Source organism: Amblyomma maculatum, chromosome 5 (genome assembly GCF_055883805.1).
Source record: "Amblyomma maculatum isolate TAMU_Amacu chromosome 5, ASM5588380v1, whole genome shotgun sequence".
Classification (NCBI taxonomy): Eukaryota; Metazoa; Arthropoda; class Arachnida; order Ixodida; family Ixodidae; genus Amblyomma; species Amblyomma maculatum.
The window spans coordinates 118,132,967-118,158,959 of record NC_139348.1 but is presented as its reverse complement, the minus strand read 5'-3'; the positions used below and the strand labels follow the sequence as shown (position 1 = coordinate 118,158,959).

Genomic DNA, 25,993 nt, shown 5'->3' with positions numbered 1-25,993 from the left:
TGTTAACAAAAAACGGGCGAAGACATAGGAGAAAGTATTATCACATAAACGGCGCGAAAATAGAAAGTTTAAGTCAAGGAAATTACACTTTCATTGTCAGCTTGTTTCGTGGCAACTGATATTGAGTATTTTCAAAATTGCACTCTAAAATACTTTGGGTCTGGCAAGCCTTAGGTGCCAAACACACACACGAAGGTTTGCCACCTACCCCTTTCCAATCCTAGAGAGCACTGCGTGGTCGCCGCTTTTTAAATTCTTGATTGTCACTCGAATCTTTGGGTAGGCACCTGAGCTATCCATAGTTCATTTTCTCGAACCTGTAATAGTATAGTGTGGTCTAATTCCACGATCGCAAACTGTTTGCCAACATATGCGGACAGCTAACCTGCAAAGCCAAGTTCACCGTGTGCTTTTGGGGACCTTGTAAAAGCTTCGAGATCAAGTTGGAACTCAAGCCACAACCACTTTGAATAGCTATGTTTCCCCCAAAGGTCAAGGTCACAGGTCAACTGACTTGGGAAGTAGCTTAATGCGTGAGGAGCAGCGTGGCGAGACACATGATCGCTGACGTCAATCTCGAATATATATAGAGGCGCGCTGCGCGCCTCTGCCGGAGTTGCGCCAAGGACTCGGAGGAGCAGCAAATGAGCATCCGTACTCGTTACGATCGTCAGTTGGCTGCATCTGACAATCCGGACACACATGCCGTTGCGAGCTCAAAGTGTGCAGAAGAGAAGACAATGGCCAAAACGAAAAAAGCGGCGGAAACGCCGGAATAAAGTGAACAGCGTCGTACGAAACACCGCCGCGACGATGCTTTAAGGCAGGATCGACAAGCAGTTGGATGGCCACCACCGCTGCCCCCTATGCGTCTCCATGCTTCAGCTATCGCTCTACACTAGGTTTAACGAAGGCTAAATCACAATCAGTTGACTCTCCACCAGGTTTAGGTACTCTAATAAGAAACAGCTAGTGCTCCTTGAAAAATGTTTTGTACTAACTGGAGATATTTCAGGCTGAGTGTTAGGCAGCCTCGATGAAAAATTGCCCCTCTGGGCTGAGGATCGTAGCGTTGAGCGTCGGAAGAATTCACCACGTCTGGTTTTCTAACAACACATGCTGGTTTATCAGCATTTGATAAATCACCCAAATAGTGTTAGATCAGAAATATTGGCAAACAATTCGCTGCAAATATTATAAACGCCTAGATATATTGTGAGGTGAAGGTATATTTCTATGACAAAACACGGTTCCTCTAAAACATATTTGCAGATTTTTACGTCTGGCCATATGCTACTTCGAAATAACGAAGGTTATATGCTTACTGGTACCTAAGAAGTTTGGCAGCTGCTTACGAGGTAACCAGAGCTTAAGCCGTTGAGAGCATAGGTGATCGACGAATGCCTTTCAAGGCTAGTGGTATCCTAATTTCTGGGTAGCAGTATTGGTATACATCTGCTAAGAAATGGGGACATTGCGCACATGAGTGTTTTCTACCTGCCGACATAAACTGTAGTGAGCCACAAGAATGTTCACTTGACCTATCAGAAAACATGTCTAATTACTGCAATCTCCAGGATTATGTTGATTTGTTTGATAAGTCGTCCGTTTATGAAAACCTAAGTGAAAAATCCTGTATACGCGCCAAAACGGTTTTTGCTGCTCCTGTATTGCACGGTATAATTCGTATACCGATATGACCAATCCCGTATGAAGTTTAGACCGGCTTATTTCGGACCGGTATAAGGTTTGAAACTGGCAGACCAGTCCGACACGGAGCTTATGTAGGACAGTCTGTTTCCGGTATGAGGGGCGAATCAGACAGAATATGTCGTGAATGGACTCAGCTAGGGCGGACCTGCCCGGTACGGAGCTCATACCGAACATCCATTTATGGTATAGATTTCAAACCGGGTATCCCGGTCCGGCACGAATCTGACATAGGACAGACCGGTCCAGATCGGAGTTCTTATGTCGGACAGACCCATTCCGGTTAAGCTCAATCCCGACGAACCCGTAATTTATGGCAATGATATCGGATATAAAATTCCCGCTTCTCAACTCAAGGCCGACGGATCGATGAAGCTCAGCTAGAATGACCATGCCACAGCATGCCAGTTCGCTATTGAGCGCGAAAACATACATATACGTTATAGATTTACTGTACATGTGGAGTACGCGTTGATTGACGACCATCTCAAAGATATGAATTCATAGGAGTGTACTCTAGCAAGTACATACGTGCATCGCATCGGTTTTGCGCGCGCAACTGTCACTGCAGTTAGTGCGATTTGCGGTACATCTTCATATTTCTCACTGCACAAGATCCTTCAACGCGAGAATTCAAGTTCTAGGAGGAAGATTACGCTTCGTTAGTGACGGCAAAATATCCCGGAGAACGACTGAAACATCGCTTGCCGCTGAAATATGCACACATAGCCGGATATAGGACGACACGTGGTCGGAAGTGTACTCATTGATGTCGCTGCTCTGTTGCTAAAATATGCAATATGAAACCTATTACTGTGGGGCATATTTCTGTATGCAGCAAAAATTACGTGCACTCCAAGAAAATGCATAACACTTAGCACTAGTAAATTAAGATATTCTGAGATTTGCTTTCTAGAAAGCTATTCAATATAAGAATCGGTACATTTGCGACCCCTCGTAATAGCCAGGAAAACAATTCAGGAATGCAAAGAACGATCGGTGAATTACGAGCAGAACATCTCCACCAAAGAAAAATATACTGTGCGAAAGAGTAAAGTTCGCTATCAAAGGAGAAATATAACCACTGCAAACAGAATCGGTCCTAGAGTAGTGTTTAGACTACCAGGTTCTAGTATGCGGGAGCAAAGTTCGAATTTTCGTGTATGCTGTTTTTTAGCATCTTTTTATTTTTAAAATGTACTCGTGTTAACTTAGAGCTCTAAATGCTTTTCCAGCTCAATGCGGTTTTTGTTATCCAGAAATGATAGCCACTGAATACACACGAAATTCTGGAATCAGAGCTCCGCAGTTTTCATGGCGGTTCAGCTCGTACAAAAACCTGTATGCTGCATCCGGTATTGAATTGATGCAGGAAGTTTCTACACGGAAGCATGGAACTATTGAGTATGGCATAGCTTGCACATGTTGATTGCCTCCTGCGTCGACAGTTTCTTTTATACCGACATGTACATATGTATATTGTTAAACATTATTATAACAATCAATATATCGTCAGGCCTTTAGGTACAATGCAGTTTTTTTGAGGACAGGTAAAACATTATTATGTAAATCTTTGCACTCATCGAAATTTGTCGAGAACTTTTGTCGATAACATGATCACCACATTGATTTATAATCAAAAACGTTTCCTCCCGATCAAATGGTATCGCAGAAGCCGGGAGCAGGCATGTGTATAAACCTGCCTTCTGTCAATTTGGAGATGGCGAAAATTCGGAAATATGCTGAGTCTATTTCGCAGAGGTGCCTTGAATGGTTATATAATTCCATATCTAGGGAAGGCAGGATGGCTGGCATGCGATATATGTGATTTGAGACCTAGCCAGCATAGTTAAACCTTGATTTGAGCATTCAATTAAAGGAATGGCTGGCTTGAATGTCTCCGAGAGTTTGCAAACTGCATAACGGTTCAATATTTGGGAATTTCATAGTGTGCAAAGGCGTATTAAAGCTGCTTGTTGTATTGAATGATACCTCTACGAATTTGCTCGCGGTAACTTACGCGCAGGTAGGAGGCAGCGAACGCCCAAGTGTTGTCCGTTAAGTAAACAATCTCGACGCTAAGTAAGTCACGTCATCACAGGTTTCAAAATTTACCCTGGGATTACCGACATAGTTTCTTTTCACACAGTGACAGCACTGGGCGCAAAAGACCAATGACACATCGCTCTTCTACGCCATGTCATAGTAGTACGATGCGTGGCTTTAATTCTGAAACAGTGACCCTACTTCTAATAGAGCAGCATTTGGCTTGCTGATTTTGTGACAGCATGCCATGCATTTAGTGTGCGTATGATTGTAACCACGACAGGTGTTAGAATTTATCAATTTCATGCATCCGCTCGTTAAAGCGAAACTTTTTTTCCCGTTTACATTGAGAGTTGTAAACATATTGCAACGGATAAAATGGTTTTAATACAGGTGAAGGGACGCACACGGCTCAGAAAAACCCGGGACAGTCTGCGCGCCCTCGCTTCCTCCGCTCTGCTGCTCTTGCTGCTTCTCAGTGCGCCGCCACGCGGCGTAACAATTCCCCCCGGGCAAACAATTCTCGTCCTCGAGAAAATTAGGTAGATCGAAGATGGCAGCGCTTCATGCAAGCCACGTGAACAACTTGTGTCTTGCAGGATCGGCGGTTATCCGTCCTGACTTTGGCGATAACGTAATTCACGTCATTCTGTTGGTCCAACACTACGAAGGGTATATCGTACTTGCAGAGAAACTTCTCATACAATCCTCGCTTACGAGTAGGCGTCCAAAGCCAGACGTAGTCTCCAGGGTAGTAAGCAACTGCACGATGATACAGATCGTAGTGTTCTTTCGAGCGGTTTTGAGAAGCCAGTGTGCGTAAGCGGGCTATAGGACGGGCTTTGGCACGGCATAGTATCTGGGAAACAGACGCATCGTCATTGGGGGAAAATGGGAAGATGGTGTCTAAGAAAACGTGGGGAGTTCTTGCATAGAGTAAATAGAAAGGAGAATAGCCGGTAACTTTATGATTTGCAGTGTTGTAAGCGTACGTCACATACGGTAGCACTGAATCCCAGTTGCGATGGTCAGACGAGACGTACATGGACAGCATGGTTGTCAAGGTGTGGTTGGTGCGCTCGGTGAGACCGTTGGTCTGCGGACGATACGGTGTCGAGTGTCGGTAGTGTGAACCACAAAGTCGGAGCATTTCTTCAACGACATCAGCAGTGAATTGCCGACCATGATCACGTATAATAACAGGGAGTGCGCCGTGGCGAAGAATAACGGAATGCAAAAGAAACGACGAAACATCAGCAGGTTTTGCGGTAGCGAGAGCAGCGGTCTCCGCGTATCTGGTAAGATAGTCAACGCAGACGATAACCCGGCGGCAGCCCTCCACAGTTTTTGGAAAAGGACCGAGCAGATCAATTCCAATCTTTTCAAAAGGCGAGGTAGGTGGCTTAACTGGTTTTAAAGATCCGGCCAGCGTGGTGGTGTGTGCCTTATGTCGTTGGCATTTTTGACATGTCGCAACGTATTGCTTGGTTGTCTTATAAATTTGTGGCCAATAAAAACGCTGGCGAATTCGGTGCAGGGTACGACAGAAGCCTAGATGTCCAGAAGTAATATCATCGTGCATGGCATGCAAAACTTGTGCACGGAGACTTTTTGGGACGACCAAAAGAAGGGCAGCACCGTCAACTGAGTAGTTCTTCTTGAACAAAACACCATCTTCGATAGTAAACTGCGTTGACTCTGCTCTTCCTGTAGTGTAGTGTAGGCTGTAGTGACCGGTCGTTGCGTTGTTCTCGCCTAAAGGTCGCCATACTAGGAAACGTCGACGCGATTGAGGCTAAACACCCGTCGAAGCCGTCTTCATCGTTAACGGAAGTCGGCAATGGGTGTCGTGACAAGCAGCCTGCATCACTGTTATGTCGTCCACTCTTGTACGCGACACCAAAGTTGCATTCTTGCAGGCGTAATGCCCAGCGCGCCAGACGAACAGATGGATTGCGAAGTCCGATGAGCCAGCATAGCGAATGGTGGTCAGTAACTATGGTGAAGTAGCGTCCATATAGGTATGGTCGGAACTTGTGCACAGCGAACACAACTGCGAGGCACTCCAATTCGGTAACTGTGTAGTTCCGTTCACATTTTGTCAACGTGCGGCTGGCATATGCAACAACGTGTTCAGCCCCACTATGCAGCTGCACAAGCACCGCCCCAAGACCGACTCCACTGGCGTCAGTGTGGACCTCAGTCACAGCAGAAGGGTCGAAGTGGCGCAGCAGTGGTGATGAAGTTAGACTTGAGCCGATTGAACGAGGATTCGCACTCTGGGGTCCACACAAATTGCGAATCCTTGTGCAGTAGAGAAGTAAGGGGGTGGGCAAGTTGCGCAAAACCAGCAATGAAGCGACGAAAATAAGAAAAGAGGCCAAGAAAGCTCCGAATACCTTTCAGGGTGCGTGGAGTTTCGAAGTCGCGTACTGCAGCAATCTTCTGCGGATCCGGCCTGATACCATCCTCGTTGACGAGGAATCCAGGAACTAAAGTTTGTCGCTTTCCAAAATGGCACTTCTTCAAATTCAAAATGAGGCCCGCTTTGCCAATGTATCCAAGAACTTTATGGAGCCTCGCATTGTGCTTTTGGAAGGTCTTTCCAAAACTGATAACATCATCAAGGTAACACATGCATATTTCCCATTTGAGGCCACGAAGGATAGTGTCCGTAAATCGCTCGAACGTCGCGGGAGCGTTGCGTAATCCAAAGGGCATTACATTAAACTCGTATAAACCATCTGGTGCTACAAAAGCAGTCTTCTCACGGTCGGATGGATGTAGAGGAATTTTCCGATAACCAGATCGCAAATCAACAGAGGACAAATATGACGCCGAATGCAGGCAGTCCACAGCCTCATCAATGCGAGGTAATGGGTATACGTCTTTCTTTGTTACCGCATTCAAACGATGGTAGTCTACACAAAATCGCCAAGAATTGTCTTTTTTTTCGCACCAGGGTCACAGGTGCGGCCCACGGACTGGAAGAGTCTCGGATGATTCCTTTGTGCAGCATTTCGTCCACCTGTTCTTGAATTATCTTGCGCTCTGCTGGGGAGACTGTAAGGTTTTTGGCGAATAAGGGGTGCGCTTCCTGTGTTTTTTTTTTGTGCTGTAGCCGAGAAGCTGGGAAATGGTTACCCGATCCACTTGAGGCAAAGTCGAACACTTGGGCATGAGTTATCAGAATGTCTTGCAGAATACGACGTTCACTAGATGGGAGCGATTTGTTGACCAAGCCCTCAAACTCAGCACAATACTCAGACTTGTCTTTCGCGGCTCCTCTGCAATCGGAAATAATTCCAACAGTATTAGTCACATCATTCTCAAATCTCGCGAGTGTCAAACCAGAAGGAAGACGAACAGGCTCTTCGGACACATTCACAGCCCAGAGGTATGCGTGACCATCCTCCGACTCCACGACGGAGCCTGGCACCAAAATATTTTTTTTCGCTCCATTCGAGACATCCGGCTCGACGACTATTGAATGTTTACCCATGAAGTATTCAGATGACTTCACGGGGAGAAACGTCGCCGTCATCGCAGGCAGCAGCACATCTTCCTTCAAGGCGAGAACTCCTTGATGACTCTGAGACATGTTATATACTAATGCGGGGATAATTTTCGGCTGCAAACAAATTTCACCGGCACTAAAGTCTAAAGTCGCACCACACTCGCGCAAAAAGTCAACACCCAAGATAACGTCATGCGTGGCACGTCTCAATACAACGAATTCTGTCCTATAGCACTCGTCACCACTTACAACTGAATCTGAGCACAGGCCAACCGGAACTAATGTTTCACCCCCAACTACACAAAACGTAGTGTTTTTGTCCAACACAAACATAACTCTGTCGAAGGTGGTTCTTAAATGAAAGACTCATAACTGACACAGCGGCACCAGTGTCAACCAAAGCATCTGTTTTAACATTGTCTACACACACTGACACTGTGACACTTTGACACTGACACTGACGCTGACCCAGCGCCTCCACCAAATGTAACGGATAAAATGGTTTTAATACAAGTGAAGGGACGCACACGGCTCAGAAAAACCCGGAACAGTCTGTGCGCCCTCGCTTCCTCCGCTTCTTCTTCTGCTGCTCTTGCTGCTTCTCAGTACTCCGCTACGCGGCGTAAAAATATAAAACACGAATACTTTCAACGTTTCTATGTATGATTAATATACAAAATTAACTCACCTACACTCCTATAAGGGGCTAACTAAAAGAACATAAAAAATACTGCTTGACTCTTAAATACCACGAGATGCTCTTTCTCGCACAATTTTAATATCTTGAATATTTTAACGTCTTGAAGCCACCCTGTTCCTCACACTGTATCTCTTTTTATTAGGATAAGAAAAAAAAAAAAGAACGCTCAGTTTAATCTTTTATGCCGCTAAAAGCGTATTCAAAATTGCAGTTTTTCAGATATCAGCCGTTGTTTTTGCAGAAAACAATATAAAAAACAACCCCGAAACCAACACGCGCATTGCACCGTTAACAATGCGGGGTTGCAAATTCTCTTCTAATAACTTTATAAAGAAATGGAGGCGAAATTTGAAGCACTATTATTAAAATACAAAGACGATGGTTTGAACTTTCGAAGTGAAATGAAACTTCGTTTCATATCAGGACGGCTCTCGATACACAATGTTACCTATAATACTGTTTTTATACAGGGAAACGTATTACGAGCGTTTTTATGATTAGGTTCCAGCACTGTGCGATGTCTCTCTCAATCCTCTGCGGCGGATAAAAATGGCCCGAGGCAGAGAAAGCGCTTAGAAGTCACTGGATTCTATGAACAGGAGTAGGAAGATGCAAGAAGTCAATATAAGTTACAGGTTGCCGACACGTAAACGACTACATATTTCCCTGTAAGGAGAGCCGCGAAACAGCGACAGTGCGCTGCGTATCGAGGATGCCACAACACATGCCGTTCATTACAAAACCTACGCACATTCGGCTCGCAATCTCAATGTAGATGGAGAGCATGTGAGTTATCGTAACTGTAGTGGCACAGAATAAATGTAGACAGAACGTGAAGCTCATACCCGTCGCACTGCGCTGAAGAATGAAACGAGGGCGCGTAGGGGTCTGCAAGCCGATGCGTAAAAGAACCTTGGGAAACTGCATAAAGCGTACGAGGTAGGAGCGGGATGCTAACTACGAACACGCAGTGCGCCTCCACTAGGAGGTGATAACTCGAGGAGCGACAGAAAGGTGATGCAAGACAAGAAAACGCCGAGGCGACGGCTCGGAATCTTGTGCTCAACATCGAACGACGCCGATGCTCTGAGGTTCAGAGTCAAGAGGCCACATGTGTTCAGCTTTCATCAGAGGAAGGAATCCATTTGCGAAGGGCAAATCAACCCAAACTTAACACCGGATGCGAGAACGAAAATGCTGTAGATGGAGCAGTGTACCCGTTTTGAAATTGGTGCGTACTTCCTAAGCTTTCTTTTACGTTTCGACATATCATAACCTTAAGCTGTAAGTTTTGTTTTTTGTAGTAATTTTCAATTAATTGGCAATTTAAAGCAAGATTTTTAATATCTACAAAGTGATAGAACTTTCATCACGTAAAACCTCTAGGCATTGTCACCACCAGAGACCATAATTTAAATTATTAACGCAAAAATTCTGGTGGATTAAAGAAAACTTCAGTGAGGATACGTCAGCATGGTTAAACTACTGGCAATTTTTACCAGTTAATATCTCGCAAAATATCTGACATGGTAGCAGAGGGGTCCCCCTATCTACTCACCGCGAGTCCTGAACTAAATTCCAGTTCTATGGCATTTATCCGGCGTACCAGCGGGACCAGAAAGGCAGCAAATGCAGCAAGAAGGATAGTTGGTCGGTATATGGTGTTGAAACCGGAGAACACCCAACCAGGCATCGACTGGATTGTGATCTGCAAAAAAAAAAAAAAAGACGCGGAAGGTTCGTATCCACGCATGGACCATATTCAACCGAAAACAACCATATCTTTACAGCCGGCACCGAGTATGGATAGTCAGTCTATTGCCTTAAGTCCGCGATATTCTGCGGTCTAGTTTATACAGTAAACTGCGAGGTGATTTTTTCATTTCTTCAACCACTTCGTTAGAGCATATATACTGTCGATGTTCTGGAGCATAAGTGGCCCCAAGAGGTGGCGAGAAATAAAGTGATTACAGGTTCAAGTTGAACGACACTGATGGGGAGGAAAGAAGGGTCTCCGGGATGAAGCGCGACTTTCTAAGCAATCGGATAGGGTGGTGGCAGGGCGTACAGTGCTGAGCTGCTGCTGCGCTTTTTTATTTTGTTTTATTTGGGCTCTGCAGTTAAGCCCCTACATGTATGCCAGTCACCAGAGACATCAAACCGCCTCACATCCCTTCGCAGCCTTGCCCGCCCCCCCCCCCCTCATTCTACTCCCCATACTCCCCTAATCCCCCTCCTACTACTCCTCCTCCTACTCCCGAAAGCAATCTTTGGCTCGTGTGACAAAGGTTATGTTAAAGCTGTAGCCATTATGCAAGAGTGATGCCATCTGCCGGAGGAAAACCGATACCAGCATGCGGCGTCATGTTGCAGATAGCGGCCACGGGATTGCCTGATGCGGAACGTATGAGCGGCTTTTTCAGTTTGATGATACTTTACTTTAAAGTTTAATAGAGAAATAATGACCGACTATTGGTCCGTGGGCCTTTCTATGTTGTTTATGTTTCCTAGCTGCTTTGCAGGTACCTATTATGCGTTGACAAAGCGATGAATGAGGCACCATGGCAGGGAAAAAATTGACAGCAGTGTTGTATGTTGAAGACGAAGAAGTGCACTGGGGAAAGAATACATATATATATATATATATATATATATATATATATATATATATATATATATATATATATATATATATATATATATATATATATATATATATATATATATATATATCTCTGTGTTCGTTTTGAAATGTTAGTCTCCATGCTGATCTTCAATAGCTGGCCTCTGTTCATTTGTTTTCGTTTTGCTTCGGTGGTCATGTCATTGAAGGTAGGGTGAACACTGAGCGGCATTGCACCGACGACGCCATATCACGATCAATCAGTCGATTACGAGTACCACCTTGTTGAAATCTGCTGATTTCTGGAGTGTTTAATGCTCACCAAACACCTTGTGCTGCTGAGTCACAGGATGCATGCTCGATCCTTGCTGCAGCGGCCGTTTTCCTTATGGAAGAAAAGAAACTAAGACGCCCGTGTTTCGAGACATCGGTGCACACTAAAGATCCCCAAATGCTCTAAATGTTCTGCAGCCCTCTACTACAGCGTGGTTCGCTTCACAACCGTGGTGTAGCTTGGACACACTAGAATGGTTAATTTTGATTGCTAGTAGAGTTTCGGTGTTATGGCAGCAGGTGATCGGCAGAATGACGGCCTGATTATGACTGCCGGATGCTCCACTGTAGGTGTACACCATCGCTTGGACAATTCTGCTTGGAAGATTCGATCTTTGCAAAATATGCGAAGACCCAACAGCCGACCTCGAGCGGTGAATGATATATTTACGAGCCCTACTGCCTGCGCCGGGTTTGGTTGAAGGTCTGCTCCGGTTCCGTTTACCTGTGACGAGTCGCGAGCAGAAGAAAATGTAAGACTTGTATAAAAGCAAAATGAGCGTCAAGATTAAAAAAGGAACCCATGAAGCCGAAGCACCAGTCGCAAAACAAGTCCCGCGTGGGAAACTATCCGACTGACGTAATGCACTATAACTGCATGTAGACCGCGGAGTGCGCTTTGTGAAATTGCAAGACAAGCGAACAGCTCACTTTTGAGCCTTTTTTCTATGATCGAATTTCTGCGATTCAATAATTGCCTCTCAAGAAGTCAGCATCCGGTAGCAGGTTCCCGCTGACCTTGTCCGAGGCACTTAACTCTCCTTAAGAGCTGCTAATGCGCATCATTATTTTACTGTTTCGTTTTTGTTGCGCATCTTTTTGAACCCAGTGAGATAAATGATCGGTTAACGCCCTGGTTTATCAGTTCTAGATAGTTTTTACGCAACTTAGCGTTCGTCTTTAGATTCTTCTTGTCGAGGCCGATTCCACACTATATAATCACACGCTTTAGCGTAAAATATGCACATTGAGATAATTAACAGTTAATAATTAGGAACTAAATTTTGTGTAGCGCAGTCGAAATCGATATACTCTATCCAGCGATATATGAAGATAATTTAGCGTGAACCTCAATTTATTTATGAATTATTAGTTGCAATAAATAATTAGGATATACCAGTGCAGCAGTGAGATTGTACTCGACATAAGCTATCCAACAACATATGATATAATTATGTAGCGCAAAGTTTAAATTCATCGTAATTAACTGATTACCGGTAGTTTCTCAAGACTTAATTTTGAAAAATGCAATTATACTTTACATAACCCCGCCGGGGTGGCGCAGTGGTTACGACGCTCGACTACTGTTCCCAAGGACGCGGGATCGAATCCCGGCCTCGGCGGCAGCTTTTCGGGGGAGGCGAAAAGCAGGGCGTCCGTGTGCTGTGCGATGTCAGTGCACGTTAAAGAACCCCAGGTGGTCGAAATTTCCGGAGTCCTCCACTACCGCGTCTCTCATAGCCTGAGTTGCTTTGGGACGTTAAACCCCACAATCCAACCATCCATACTTTACATAAGCTATCCAAAAATATACCACGTGTTGGTACTATACTAAACAAGCTACGTAGCCATTGCAGGTCTATTCTGCACACGCATTCCATACATGGCGCACTTGAGCCAAATATGCTTGTTTATAAAATGTTGTATGAAGCTAGCACCCTTACTTTGTTTCCCCTGTTATCCTTAGCTCATTAGTGTGCACCCAAAGTACACAAAAATATTTGGGTGCCTTTAACGACGAAAAATGCCAAGTTGTGCGTCAACAATCTTACACTGCCAGTGCAGCTGTGGTATCCAGCTCACATGGGACCAATGCTCTGAGTTTGAAAGGGACAAAAATGTGGCAGATTACAGGCTTAATATGCTTCCTCCTGATCGACATAACGCCATGTGCATTCCTATATTATGTAAAATGTGCAGTTGCGTTAGGTGTAAAAAATTCAGTACCGGCCATTGAATAGTATTTTTCTTTTTTAACGTTCACCGTCATTCCGATAAAGATACCCAGGTAAATCTGCACACCGGAAACAGCTTTACTCGTATCAGCGTTTGTAAGCGAATGTGAGTGCGAAAGCATCATCCAGAAGAATACGCAAAAACGCAGTTGCATCAATCCGAAAAAAAAAAACTGTGTGTACAACTTTTCACTCACATTTAGTTGCCTTTCTTTGGAATTGAATGCTTCGCGCTGCAGCCTCACGTGAGTACGATCGATGGCGTACTGGAGCATGGCTGCCTCTTCTGCAAACCGAAAGGTGTCAATCGTAATTGCGATAGGAACGGAAGTGCGTTAATCCGCATGGGATAAACATCAACAACTGCTGCGCTCACAATTTATAGCGTTACAGCCAATTTAAAAGGAGTACTTGATTTTCAAACGGACGTGTTTCTTTCTCTGAATTTTGGTTAGATTCGTGCCATACGAAGTTCATGCTAGCAAGCCCGTCGACCTCAAATACCAAGACGTTGGGAAAAATATCTACTTACGACGTAGTCCACGGCTACAACTCACTGCTCCGAGCATTAGGAGGCAGGAGCACGCGAGGTATTGTTTGGAGGCTTGCCGAGCCCTCTGTGGCAGATGCCACACGAAATGAATGTAGGCACCTGGTTACTATTTGCTTCATGCAACGAGATGCGAGGCCACACACGATTAACTGGTATTTCATTCTCCGCTTAAAAGATTTCATTAATAAGCGCAATGTCTCTCTGTATTCCGGTGCCCGTGATAACGGTTAGAGAACGCAGAGGGTAAAATTAGCGAGCAAAAGCCATGCTTTGGCATGCAGTATACGTCGGCAAATTTCAAATACCTCAGTCTAAATGGCGACATTCATGCAGAGATGATTTTACTTACCATCATCAAAACCGGACTATATGCACTTCAGAGCAAATGGCTTTTCCATAAATCTGTAATGAAATCGTTTTTCTGCCATATGCATGCAAATAATCCCCCACTGCCTGAGAACATTAGAGAAGTAGAGATACGGAACGAGTGCGAACCGCAGCTTGAAGCTTGCTGTCTCTTGTGTGAGACCTATTCGGTTGGAACTGCAGGTTCAGGGTGGTTTTGGCTTACCGAGGCTTCCACGAAACACTTTTTAAGGTTTGTTGAAGCGAAAACTTCACCACGCCACGCACTCGTCATTGTGAACCTCCCCGGCCGCTTGGCCTTCAAAAAAGGTTGTGCGCACCTTGGCCTGAACAGGCATTCCGTACTGGGAAAAGAAACAAAACAAACATCCTAGTGATTACAGAGGCTTGAAGTAAAGGCGGAACCTGGGCTCCATTGTGTGGGATGAGTCTGAACTGTGCAGGAACACCTCTCAGTAGGCTTGCTGCACGCACTGCATTAATGTACAGCTGCTCTTCACGCAATTCACTCACCTAGTCGAGGCTCCAATGATTCATTTCGACCCAGGGGATACGACCGTCGCAGGCTGCTGGTAGCGTTCAAGGATATCGGAATGAAGAGTGTGTATTTGAGGCTTGGCAGTTCCGTACTGGTATGCTGGTCGAAAGCGACGCAGAGAGGAGTGGGTGCCTGCTGGAAGTACTGGTCGGACTCCTTTTGATTGTTTCCTCCTCGAGAGCAGTTGGCCAGAGACTCCCGCGTGAAATTTGTTGCCACGAACACTGTAGTCTCTTGTGTAGACGTGGAGATCGCCTTCTGGAGCAGTGCGCCTGCGTAGAAGTTTGTAAGTGCTAAGAACGCCACATTTTCGCACGGAAACAGAAAAGCTCACCGGGCGATTTTCAGCAATGACTGAGGTAGTTACATCAAAGTTCTTTTAATTTCTTATTTTGAATATCTGCGGCGCAATCAGCGTAAAGTGACGCATGCTTTCGAGCCAGTTTTACGGCTTAAGTAACGCAGAAATCTGGGCGAGTTGGTGAACGTTCATGAGCAATAAACCTTAGTTGCGCGCTTCTCTGCATCGCCCTTTCTGTCCGTGTGTTCTTCGCGCTATTTTTTACATCATGAGCTTTGCGGCATTCTTAAAACTCAGCATGGTGCGGTTGTGCCATTGCCGTGTAACAGAACAGTAAAGCCTGCGCTACCCTGCTGACCTTGGAATATGCCTCTGCCATAGAGTACGTTCTGTCTTCCTGAAGAATGTAATGCTATTTTCATTTTGGTTCCTGTACTATTTACGTGCACACCTATATGTTTGATTCTAGTGTTACGCGCTAAAATATCTCGCCACGCAGGAAGCTTCATAGGCATATCAGAAGCTATTGAAAATGTTCTTTTAGTGTTTGTCTAATGTTCGTGGAAGCATTACGCGTAGTCATAATTTGCACTCATAGTCTTGCTAATGGAAGATAGCGCTGGTAGACAGAGGACAAGAAGAAGGAGGACACACAAGAGCGCAGACGTGTGTCTTCCTCCTTCTTGCCCTTCGTCTTCCAGCACTGTTTTGCATTATGCCCTAGCAACTCGTCCAGAAACAAAACACTGTCTTCGCTCTTGTTCACTGTGATTATACAGCGAAGCAAGGCATAGCCTTTCGCAAACCAAGAATGGTTTTCTATTTCCATCCCTAAGTAATCGAGTATTTCTACCGAATTCTCCGACGTACTCTTAGCTGCACGGGTAAAATTGTAACCTCTTCCAAAGCATGCAGTGAAAAGCATAGCAAAATTACGTTACCAGCATTGAAACTGACTAGTATTCACAGTCCAACTCTCGCATCCATGCGAGAGTTGGACTGTGAAAAAGGCTGACCGCCGAAGAATTGACGCGTTTGAATTGTAGTGCTCGAGAAGACTCTTGAGAGTTCCTTGGACTGCCAGAAGATCAAATCAGTCGATATTGTCGACCATAAACCCTGACTGCTCATTGGAGGGTCAAATTCTAAAGTTAAAGCTCAGCTACTTTGGTCATCTGATGAGAAGAGAGGAGTCGCTGGAGAAAGATTTGATGTTGGAAAAGGTTGAGGGTCGCCGGAGAAGGGGTAGACAGCGAACGCGATGGTTAGATAGCATCCTCGAGGCACTGCAGATGAAGTTATGTGATGTTAAGAAGATATTGAGATACCGGAAAGCGTGGCGTGACATGGTCCATAGGGTCACGAAGAGTCGGACACGACTGAACGCCTGAACTTAACTGAAGTATTCACAGCGTTTCCTAACCATCACTAAACTTGGGCGATAATGCCTTAGCAAACAGTTTAAACCGTTTTAAAACCATTTTTTAGCACAATTCTCTTCTATGTGGCAGTTGGTAATTTTTTTAGCACAGGGAGAATATTTTTTATTTGGGTGCCATTTTTACGAAAGTCCTTCATTATTTTGCATTTCTGCGTGATTTAGTTCTAAAATGTCTTTTTCAATACATTTACTTAAAAGTAAAGAACCCCAGCTGTACTTGCGATCGATGCGATCGCAAGTACAGCTGAGAAGTACAGCTGAGTGCATTCCTTTGTGTCTTCTTTTCTGCATTCTAGTTTCATGTCTTGGGTTCTCGGTACCCGCACTGTGGAAGCAAAACGAGCTGAAACTTAACAAAGTAGCAGTACTAGCAACTCTCACCGTTACGTAGTCATGGAACCTGGCGTAAAGAAACATTTTTGTGAAATTGTGGTGTTCTGTTCTCTTCTTTTTAGGTTATAGTGAGGCTTACGTCTTGCACTGGCTGTAATTTTTATTCTTTACGAAATATCAGCAGCACAAATAACTGTGTTTATTTGTAATACTTACTGGCAAATCTCAATGTGCCCTTTCAGTTATGCAGAATTTTCGAAGAAGCATAGATCATACAGCTGCAGCGCAGAAAGATTAGCCCACGTGACTTGTGATCGGAGCTTAAAAACTGGAATGCGTGGTGCTATGGTTGACATTGGCGCCAATAACGAGATCGCAAAGCACGTTCAAATTTCTCAAATATAGGTGGCCCGCAAAAAGTAGTCCATTCCGGTGATAGCTGGTCTGAAAGAGTGCGTCTCAAATTAAAAGCTCGTGCATTTCTTATAGGGAAAACCACGCGCCGACTTGACTGCGCATATGGTTAAGTTCTTTCTTTCGATGGCTTTCAGAGCAGCGGCCTTTGTCACAGTGTTCTTAAAGATTAAGCGGACGATTCCCTGGGAAAAGCAACATGCGGCAGTATCTGCGTAACAAGACGGCAAACGGTTAAAATCAGGTGCAGTTGGCATGTATCGGCTCAATACTTCATACGTCAATACGTCATAGGCTATAGCGAATCGACGTATAATCCATCCTTCTGCAAACTGTGTTTTGAAGGAAGACTGCGATGAAGAAAAGGCCACTGCTTGCAACAGCAGCTCTAAAAAATAAAGAAATTGATTTTCAGCACAACAACGATGGTTGATGAGTTTGCCAAGAAGCAACGTACAATCTATATTTTAACACGTTCACTGCGTAGCCCCTTATCATAGTTTTGATCTCTGTGCGTTGTGGCCCACCGGTGGGTCACCCGACGCTTTCCGCGGGTGCGGCGTGACACACCAGTGGGGCACACTTATGAGGCTGTTTTTTCCGCCTGCTGAAAGATGGCTGTACTGGCATTTTCAGTCGCAGTTTGCGCGGGCTACTTCAATCATGTATGCTAGCGCAGAAAATCATCAGGTGGTTCACTTGGCCCGTGCATTTCCAGGAAGTTGCATCCTCTGGGGCCGCATTTTATAAGAATCTATTGCCCCTTTTCCACTCTGTTTCGCGTGACGCAATTAAGCCTGACAGACGATCGACCGATCACAGAAATGAAAAGCAGCAGATGCCTGCGTTGACGATAGCCTTCGCCATTCGTTGTGCGCTGTGGTTCAATATTGGCTGCAAGGTGCGTCCAATAGCGAGGTCCGGTCGCCAATGAGCCAATAGTCAGGTCGCTTCCCACGAACGTTTGAATAGCACGGCTACGTCATCGAACAAAAATGACCTGATGTAAAGAACCAAATGGATCATGGATCCTTGTAGCATACGGCACCTGGAAAATTTATCGAGTCATTTATTACCGCGACTCTGCTCGCTTCATCCCCAATGAACTATATGCACTAGTTTTCAAGGATGTCTTTGAAAAACGGCGCCCTTTCTGTCGACAAATTTTCTGCTTTATGTAATTAGATCGCGGCCAAGAGTTTCAGTCGTTTTGGTCCGAACAAGTGCCAGAGGCGCTTGTTGCTCTCGTGCCCTCGATTCTTCTTTCTTTTACTGGGCATGCACGAGTTTCCACAATAAAGAGTTTGCGTTTTGAAGCCGTTGCCTGCTACGTTTACTACGCACCGACCAGCTCCTCTTTGTGGGCAACGCCACGTGACCCTGCGTTTCAGCATTCACTAAGCACCAAGACACAAGAATTAGACCTCAAACTCGACATTTTATTGAAATATTTCCAGAATAATTTTCCGAAGAAAAAAAAAACAGTTCAAGTCACAGCCTTTGCAACTAAACGTCTTACGTGCCACCAGCTCACGATGTCTAAAACGCAGTCTATGTTCAGGAGCTCTACTCGTGCAGAAGATTGAAACATGGCAAACACATAAATGGCCTTCCCTCGCAATTTGCGCAGAATGTAACAACTTTATTCGCCATTACCCTTGCCTGCTCTGGGCTTCTGCGAGCTCTCAGTGATGCGTAGCATCCAGTACATCTCCTTCGGACAGACCGTGCAGGTCCATCGGCCTCTTCCAGCGTATGGCCGCGCTTTGTTCCGCGTGTCCTTTCGGTCTCAATCTCAGCTGTGCCGAAAAGTGCGCGGGCCAGGTCCTCGCGGAATTCGATTATTGGCGATGTTTTACCGTCCACCATTGAACGGACAACTCATGCGTTCACAACTGCAGTTCCAACGATGAGCTCCACCGCAGCTTTCCTATACCACTTGAGCCCTTTCCGTAGACAGTAGTAGTAGGACGTCATTTGGTCACTGTAGTCAACGCCCTTTATCGCCGCGTTGTAGTCGAGGAGTGTGCGCGGTTTCATGATCGGCTCACCCTTTCTCGTTTTTTTTTCCGGTATCAACAAGGCTAGCGTCATGCTCAGCAACCGTTGTCATCATGAGAACGGGCCATTTATCCAACCACTTCAGCACCTTTACGCCGTTGTGGGATTCAAGACCAACGACTTCCCCTTGTTTTTACTCTAGCTTCTGTAACTTCTTTCGGAAGCCCCTTTCGGTTCGACCGGAGAGTGCCACATAAAAATGCATCATCCTTCAACGGGCGTGACGCAAGCGGCATGCTCACGTAGAGGTTGTCTACGAAAAGTGTGCGACCACAGCCGGTGAAGCCAGCCATCAAATTTACTACTACTTCTTCGGCATGCCCCATGCTCGCTATGGCGTCAGATTTTCCGGCATATATTTCCACTTTCAATGTATATAGCCTTCCTTCGTGCAAGTCTTGTATAGCTTGACTCCATACTTGTGGGCTTTACCTGGGATGTATTGCCTGAAGGCGAGGCGCCCACGCCACGGAATCATAGTTTCGTCAATCACAATCTCTTTGCCTGGCTCCAACACTGAGCAGAAATTGCGATTTATTTTATCCATCAAGGGTCGAATGCCATAGAGACGATCCTGCTGTGCGCTCGGTTCCTCGTTATCTGCGAAATGTTATATCTGTTATATCTCTACCGCCATCTGTGATATGATAGTGGAAACTCATTTTCATGCATTTGTGGAAACATATCATCGCCGCACTGCAAGAAACGCCTCGTTGTTTGCGCCAGCACGGCTGGACTGCGTTGCGTGACCCACCGGTGGGCCACGACGCAGTGAACGTGTTAAGATGCAAGCTTTCAGTCGTGGTGATTTCTGTCTGCCGCGCAGCTTTCGAACAAGGAATGTGCCTGGCACTCTCGCTATCGGTGAGAACGGCAACAATAGTGCAGCGTGTCGCAGGTTTTTGCTCCTTATTCCGTTAATTAATTTTATTCCGTACCAACTGCACCTCGCCTATCCCACTGTCACCAGAGCGCTTGTGTGTATGCTGTTTGTGTATGTTGTGTGTATGTAGTCATCTTTGCTCACGAACCTCGCTTGAGAGTAGCGCATAGCGTTCAATATTGTTTAGAGTGGCGATTTTACATCTGACTGAAACATTTCAACTATTCGGTCATCGTGGCTTAGATGCGGCGCATGTGTCTGAGAAAACATCCAATTCGGTCTGTCATGAAATCTGATTTTTATTAGTGTCTTCACTTCATAGTGAAGAAGAGAAGCGATGATTTTATTCATGCATGATAATTGCCTCAAATATTGCCTCCACATTGCACCAGTATAGCAGAAACGCGTGCTTCCTATAGGAAGCACGCGTATTCCACTAAAACCTGTAATCGCGCCTAAAAATGTTCGCAAGCCCGAGACATATTTATCACAGAAGTGCAACTTCTTGTTCAGTACATGTAGGTTAGAATTATTATTCGATAACTACGGGAGTTTTCTCGGTAAAGATGCCATTATGCTCTGCCACTAAAAATATTTGCAAGCCGGAAAGAAATGATCAAACTGCTGCACCTGAATATCTCTCCTGAGCAGGAGCTGGTTCGGGCCGCAGTGCCTTCAGGTCGGCGATCATGGTTCGCAGCAACCTCTCGTTGTAGCTCGAGTTAGGGGTGAAAATCACCAAGGATGGCGGTGGAGGCATTGATTCATTGTCGGCCATTCGCTCGTCAGACTCTGCGTTGAGCTTTCCGGGCGCTGTGTCTTGCACGGCGAACATGAACCAATATCCCACATACAGCAGCTCGAGCCCGGTGTACACGTAGTGGCGACACACCGCCTGGATGTATACGGTGCGCCACAAGAACGTGCAAATGTTTCTTAGGAGCATTTGCTCGCTGTACTCGGTCTGGATGTTTTCCGTGCCTCTGAATCTGGTTACTGGGTGGACTTCGGCGTAAACGGGCAAAGACAGCGACAACGAGCCTTGCGTTAGTCAGCAACAATGGACCGATGAGCTGTAAATGGTTTGTAGTTTTCACAACTGTTCGCAGGTGTCCAAATAAAATGATGAACTTCAGCACCTGTCTGCTCAGCCGGGGTAATGCAGTGGTCAAGATACCCGACTCGAAACCGGGTTTGGACCCCACCGCTTGCGACAGCGTTTCGATGGAGGTGAAAGGAATCGGCATCCGTGCGCTGTACGATGTTGGTGCAAAGAACCCCAGTTTTTCAACATTTACATCGCACAGAACATGGACGCCGCAGTCACCTAATTTTATCTGTTGTTGGCCGTCATTGCGCCCGCCACCACTTAGGTGGTGGACGACGGCTGTTGCGGCGCGCGTCTTTTTCTCCCTTTTCTTTTTCTTTGTTCTCTACTTTCTCTCTTCTGTCCGTACGAGGCAGTGTATGTGGCTCAGCAAGTAGCAGGCCCGTGCATTTGTTCCCTTCTTTCTACAGCCAAAACAAAAACAAGAACAAAAATTGTCAACATTATTCCTCAACCCTCCTCTATCACTCCTACTTTTCGTTTTTCACTTTCACTCCCATCTTTTTCCCTTCCTTTAGGGCGGGGGTAAAGTGTTATTGTTGTGGCTGTAGGAAGAAAGAAAGGAAAATGCATGGGCCTGCTACTGGCTCAGAGCTGAGCCACCTCCGCTGCCTCGTGCGGACAGAAGATAAAATAGAGAAGAAAGAGAAGAGAGAGCGAAAGACGCGCTCCGCAACAGCAGCCGTCGTCCACCACCTAAGCGGTGGCGGGTGCAATGACGGCCTACAACAGATAAAAATTCGGGTGGCTAGCTAGCCCCCGCCGCAAGCGGTGTTGACCTACCATCCCAGCCCCGTAGGGCGAGGAACAATCACCCTTCCCCCCCTGCGAGTAAAGTTTCCACAGTACAGGGAAGGAGAGCCGCAGCCTCTCACAAACACTTTTTTTAAAGTGTCCACAGAAAAATTTTAAACTTTAATTAATTGCATGTCTAATCTCTACAAATATTCATTGAAGGCGGCTTCTCTCGCGCCAGCGAAAATATTCTCAACCATATAGAACACTCAACATAGCTATCCCTTGCATGACAACTGCAACACATACAAGACTTCAGTATTGCTACTTTCAGCTTCGTTCTTGATAAGATAGAAATATGGTCATTGCACAGAGCGCTCACCTCAGCTGCAATCCGAAATCACGCCAGATCTTCTTCGTAATTCAATTTTCTTCTCTTTCTCGCCTCCGTGTTCGGTGCCCCGATTTCGTCTTCTTTTTTGATTACTTCCTCCAACCAAGCTGATCAGAGAGCATTAAAAACTACATGAATGCACTATTCTTGAAGATCTCTTGTGTCTAGATTTTTTTTCCCAGAAAAATGCCATTGTTACCTTTTTTACCTGTTCCATAGTTGCTCAGGACTCCAATTATCTATTGTTTGTGGCTTAAACCCCGGTTCCGCATATAAAAGCAGGCAACAATACACAGGCGCCAACGGGTACTAGTGTTGGTTGGTTGGTGAGGTTTAACGTCCCAAAGCAACTCAGGCTATGAGGGTCGCCGTAGTGGAGGACTCCGGAAATTTCGACCACCTGGAGTTGTTACCGTAATGTCATACATAATGAGCTACTAACAGCCATGTTTTCGGCGTGCTCTTTTAACGCCCACTGTCACCGCACAGCCCCTGGCATTAATTGTTTGCGGTTACCCTATATCAACACGCAGTCGAGAAGGAAATTACGTCTTATGAAAAGTCACGCTTCCTAATTCGGAGCCGACTCTAGTCCTCTAAAATGCGTATTTGTGAGCGTTTACGAGGTCTAAGTGTTTTATTTTGATATTTTGCTTCTTACGTTTTATTATGCACAAAAGCGAAATAGGTGAACCTGTAGACAGAGTTCAACTGCGGGCGACAACAATTCAAAATGAGCGCGGATAACCCAAGAGATCTAGCGGTGTAAAACTGGGTGCACAAAGTTGTTTCGTTCCTACAACTTCTCACGCATTTGAACTTCAGAAAAGCTGATATTATTTGTTTGAATTATGCCCAATACCGATGCTTCGTAAAATTTTATTCTACGCAAGGCTCTATTTAACGTCGCCGATCCTAGCAAATGCATAAGATGTGTGGTATCACATCTTTATTCCTTTTTGGAAGAGCTGTTTCAGTTACGCTTAGTCATACGAAAAACTGCTGCTATTACTTTCAAGCAAACGTAGTGGAAAGTTAGGCTTTCACCTGATCACCGATTGCACTTAACTAGATATCGCCAGTTATCAGATGAAGCTTTTCATCGTCTCTTCGCACTGAAACGACTTATGATTGAATGATGACAGTAATATTCATAAAGAGGTGCGAACGTTTCCACTTATCTCTATCTACCATTATGCAGTGATCCTTGTTGTCGCTGCCAGGTTTCCGTTTAGCTTTATTCCGCGTTCCGACGTCCATATATTATTGTTACGGGGCGGCAAGCCAGTGAGCATCAGAGAAAGAGAACTAAGAGATTATGTTCGATGATGGTGAGATAACATTTAATGCAAATGTTACGCGCCTAGCGCGAGCGCTACTGCCCACGCCACTGCCCGCTTCTTCCTTGTCCGTAACATTACCCGAGGCCACGTAGCGATCGTCCCGATCGTGGACGAGGAATTTTGTCGACGTTGATGAGCCACGGTGCAACGATTCGCATGACGGGATGCCTGGAGAAGAAGATGGAGAAGGAAGAAGACAATGGCTTGCAGCCGCGACGATTCTCGGATGAAACCTCGCCTAGGACGCTTTCAGACCACAGGTCGCCAAGACCCAATGGAAGAGGTCTAGGCACGCACTGCTTGACATGGACAGGGGTCATGTCTTCGAGTGCAGCGGCGTCTTGGGTCGTGGGGTCTATGGTCGGCAAATCGGGTCGGTGGGGTTAAATGGTCGTTCGGTTATCTCGTTGGTTCTTCTGGTCGTGTGGGCGGCGTCTTGGGTCAGAGACACCTTCGTCATGTCTTGCGGTCGCGACGTTGGACGGGGCGAAGGAGCGGCAAGGTCTTGTCGGGTTCGGCAGGCTGGGGACCAGCTATGCGATGCGTCCTAACTTTATGCCTACGGCACAAGAAGACGCAGGGCGACGAAGCTCCGGGTCAGAATGAGGGTTGATGATGACGTACCCGGCACCTCTAACCAAATGTTACGGGGCGGCAAGCCGGTGACCACAGGAGAAGGAGAACTGAGATATGATGTTCGGTGACCGTGAGATGATGTTTAATGTAAATGTTGGCGGGCCTAGCGAGAGCGCGCCTGCCCGCGGATTTCCCGCTTCTTTCTTGTCCGTAGCAATCTGTACCGGGTCCGCCGTAATTCGACATATTTTGTACCGATCTAACTGTTGCGTGTACGAACGGTTAAGGGTAGCCGGATTGTGAAAAGAGCTTGTTTGTAAGCACCTACCGATGATTCCTGGCTATTATTTAGTGTCCAGCCAGTGCGAAACAGGGTGTGTGTGTGTGTGTTTGCGAAACGGTTATGTGTCATACCTAAAATCACGGAGCTTGTGCGCTCTAAACGTTTTGGTTTGATTTAGCACCTGGAGTTTTAGCGTCCCAAAGCGACACGGGCAATGACATGCCGTAGGGGTGGACTCGAAGCTTTGGTCGCCTAGGGTGTACTGACATCGCGCAATACACGGGCGCATTCATTTGCTCCACGACAAGCGGGGGCGTCAGCGGGGTTCGATACCGCATCCTTGGGTATAAAAGTCGCGTTACAACGGACTGCGACAACAACACAACGCCAACTCCGGCTCTTGTACGACACGGGGTCCTTACGATATCGCGTGAAATTTTACACCCTCCTTTATCCCTTCATTCATGTCGCGGTTCAGTGTCTCACCGGAACTGTGAAAAATGGATTTTCGTTGCATTGCCCTAAAAGCGGTGTTTGTATGAGGCTTCCTCCACTCTAGAGGCTTAAAGGGCTCTTGTAAAGTGCCCGCCCCGCCGGGGTGGTGCAATGCTAAGACGCCCGTCTACTGGGCCGGAGCATCCGAGTTCAATCCCGACCGAGGCGGCTGCGTTTAGATGGAGGCGAAACGAAGAGGCGTCCGTGTGCTGTGCGATGCTGTTGTTGTGGCTGTAGGAAGAAAACGAAAATGCACGGGCCTGCTACTGGCTCTGTAGATGAGCCACCTCCGCTGCCTCGTGCAGACAGAAGAGAAAATAGAGAATAAAGAAAAGGAAAAAAGGAGAGAAAGACGCGCGTCACAACAACAGCCTTCGTCCACCACCGAAACGGTGGCGGGTGCAATGACGGCCTACAGAAGAAAAATTCTCTGGCAGGCTAGCCCCCGCCGCAAGCGGCGGTGACCTACCTGTCCCAGCCCCATCAGGGGAGTACCCTCTGCGACTTAAGCGCACGGTAAAGAAGGTCGAGATTACTCTGTAGCCCTCCACTACGGCTCCTCTTTCTCTTTGTCGAACTTCACGCCCAGCGCGTTTCAGTTGTCCACAGAAACACGTGGACAGATTCTGTGCCTTTCCCTTCCTGTAACCAATTATTTTTATTATAAAGTGCGCGAAAGGCGGGGCCGGGCTCATCTTGCGGCTTCCCTGACTAGAGATACTGATCACGTTTGCTACTCTAGGACTTCTAAACTCTCTTTTCAGCATTAAAAAATTTCAATCTCCGCCATCTAGACAACCCTCCGCGGTGGCACAGTGGTGACGACGCCCGACTACATTGTGGAAAGCAAAAAGCCCAAACAAAATATGGAACCACTTATCTTTTTATGTGCAGTTAAGAAGGAAAGGAATAATGTAGCTCAGAGGGGGTGCTTTTTTTGTTTTCAGTAGATGCACATACACTGAAGACGACGGTGGGGCCTGCCGGTACAATGATGATAAATTCGCTTGTAAGATGGAATCGTTTTTCTAGCAGCGTGTACTTGTACTTTTATTGTAACTTTCTTCCGCCCTTCTACACATTTGTGTTTATTTTGAACAATAAGCCGGTTCCAAAAGCAATTTTGCGTTTTTTGAAACTTCTCTTTAAGGAGAAAATATTGTTTTCCACACATAACTGGAATTTTCAACACATTCCACACTAAAAAACAAGATGAAGCAGCGCCCGAAGATGCTGCGTATGTTGCTCCCTTTTTTCAAGTCTTGAAGCAATTCATGTAAAATGG

The 25,993-nt window shown here is 46.0% G+C and overlaps 1 protein-coding gene across 1 annotated transcript in view; it reads right to left on the bottom strand.

Moving 5' to 3' along the window:
* Positions 1 to 22,228, bottom strand: part of LOC146189312 (phospholipid-transporting ATPase ABCA3-like) — a 95,692-nt gene extending 73,464 nt beyond the window's left edge. The window contains exons 1-5 of the mRNA XM_084605233.1: positions 22,220 to 22,228; positions 20,405 to 20,669; positions 14,317 to 14,613; positions 13,082 to 13,170; positions 9,532 to 9,681 (exon numbers count right to left, since the gene is read on the bottom strand). Coding sequence (XP_084461359.1) covers positions 9,532 to 9,681; positions 13,082 to 13,170; positions 14,317 to 14,613; positions 20,405 to 20,669; positions 22,220 to 22,228 — 810 coding nt within the window. The remainder of the gene's footprint in view (positions 1 to 9,531; positions 9,682 to 13,081; positions 13,171 to 14,316; positions 14,614 to 20,404; positions 20,670 to 22,219) is intronic.
* Between the last annotated feature and the right edge of the window lie 3,765 nt (positions 22,229 to 25,993).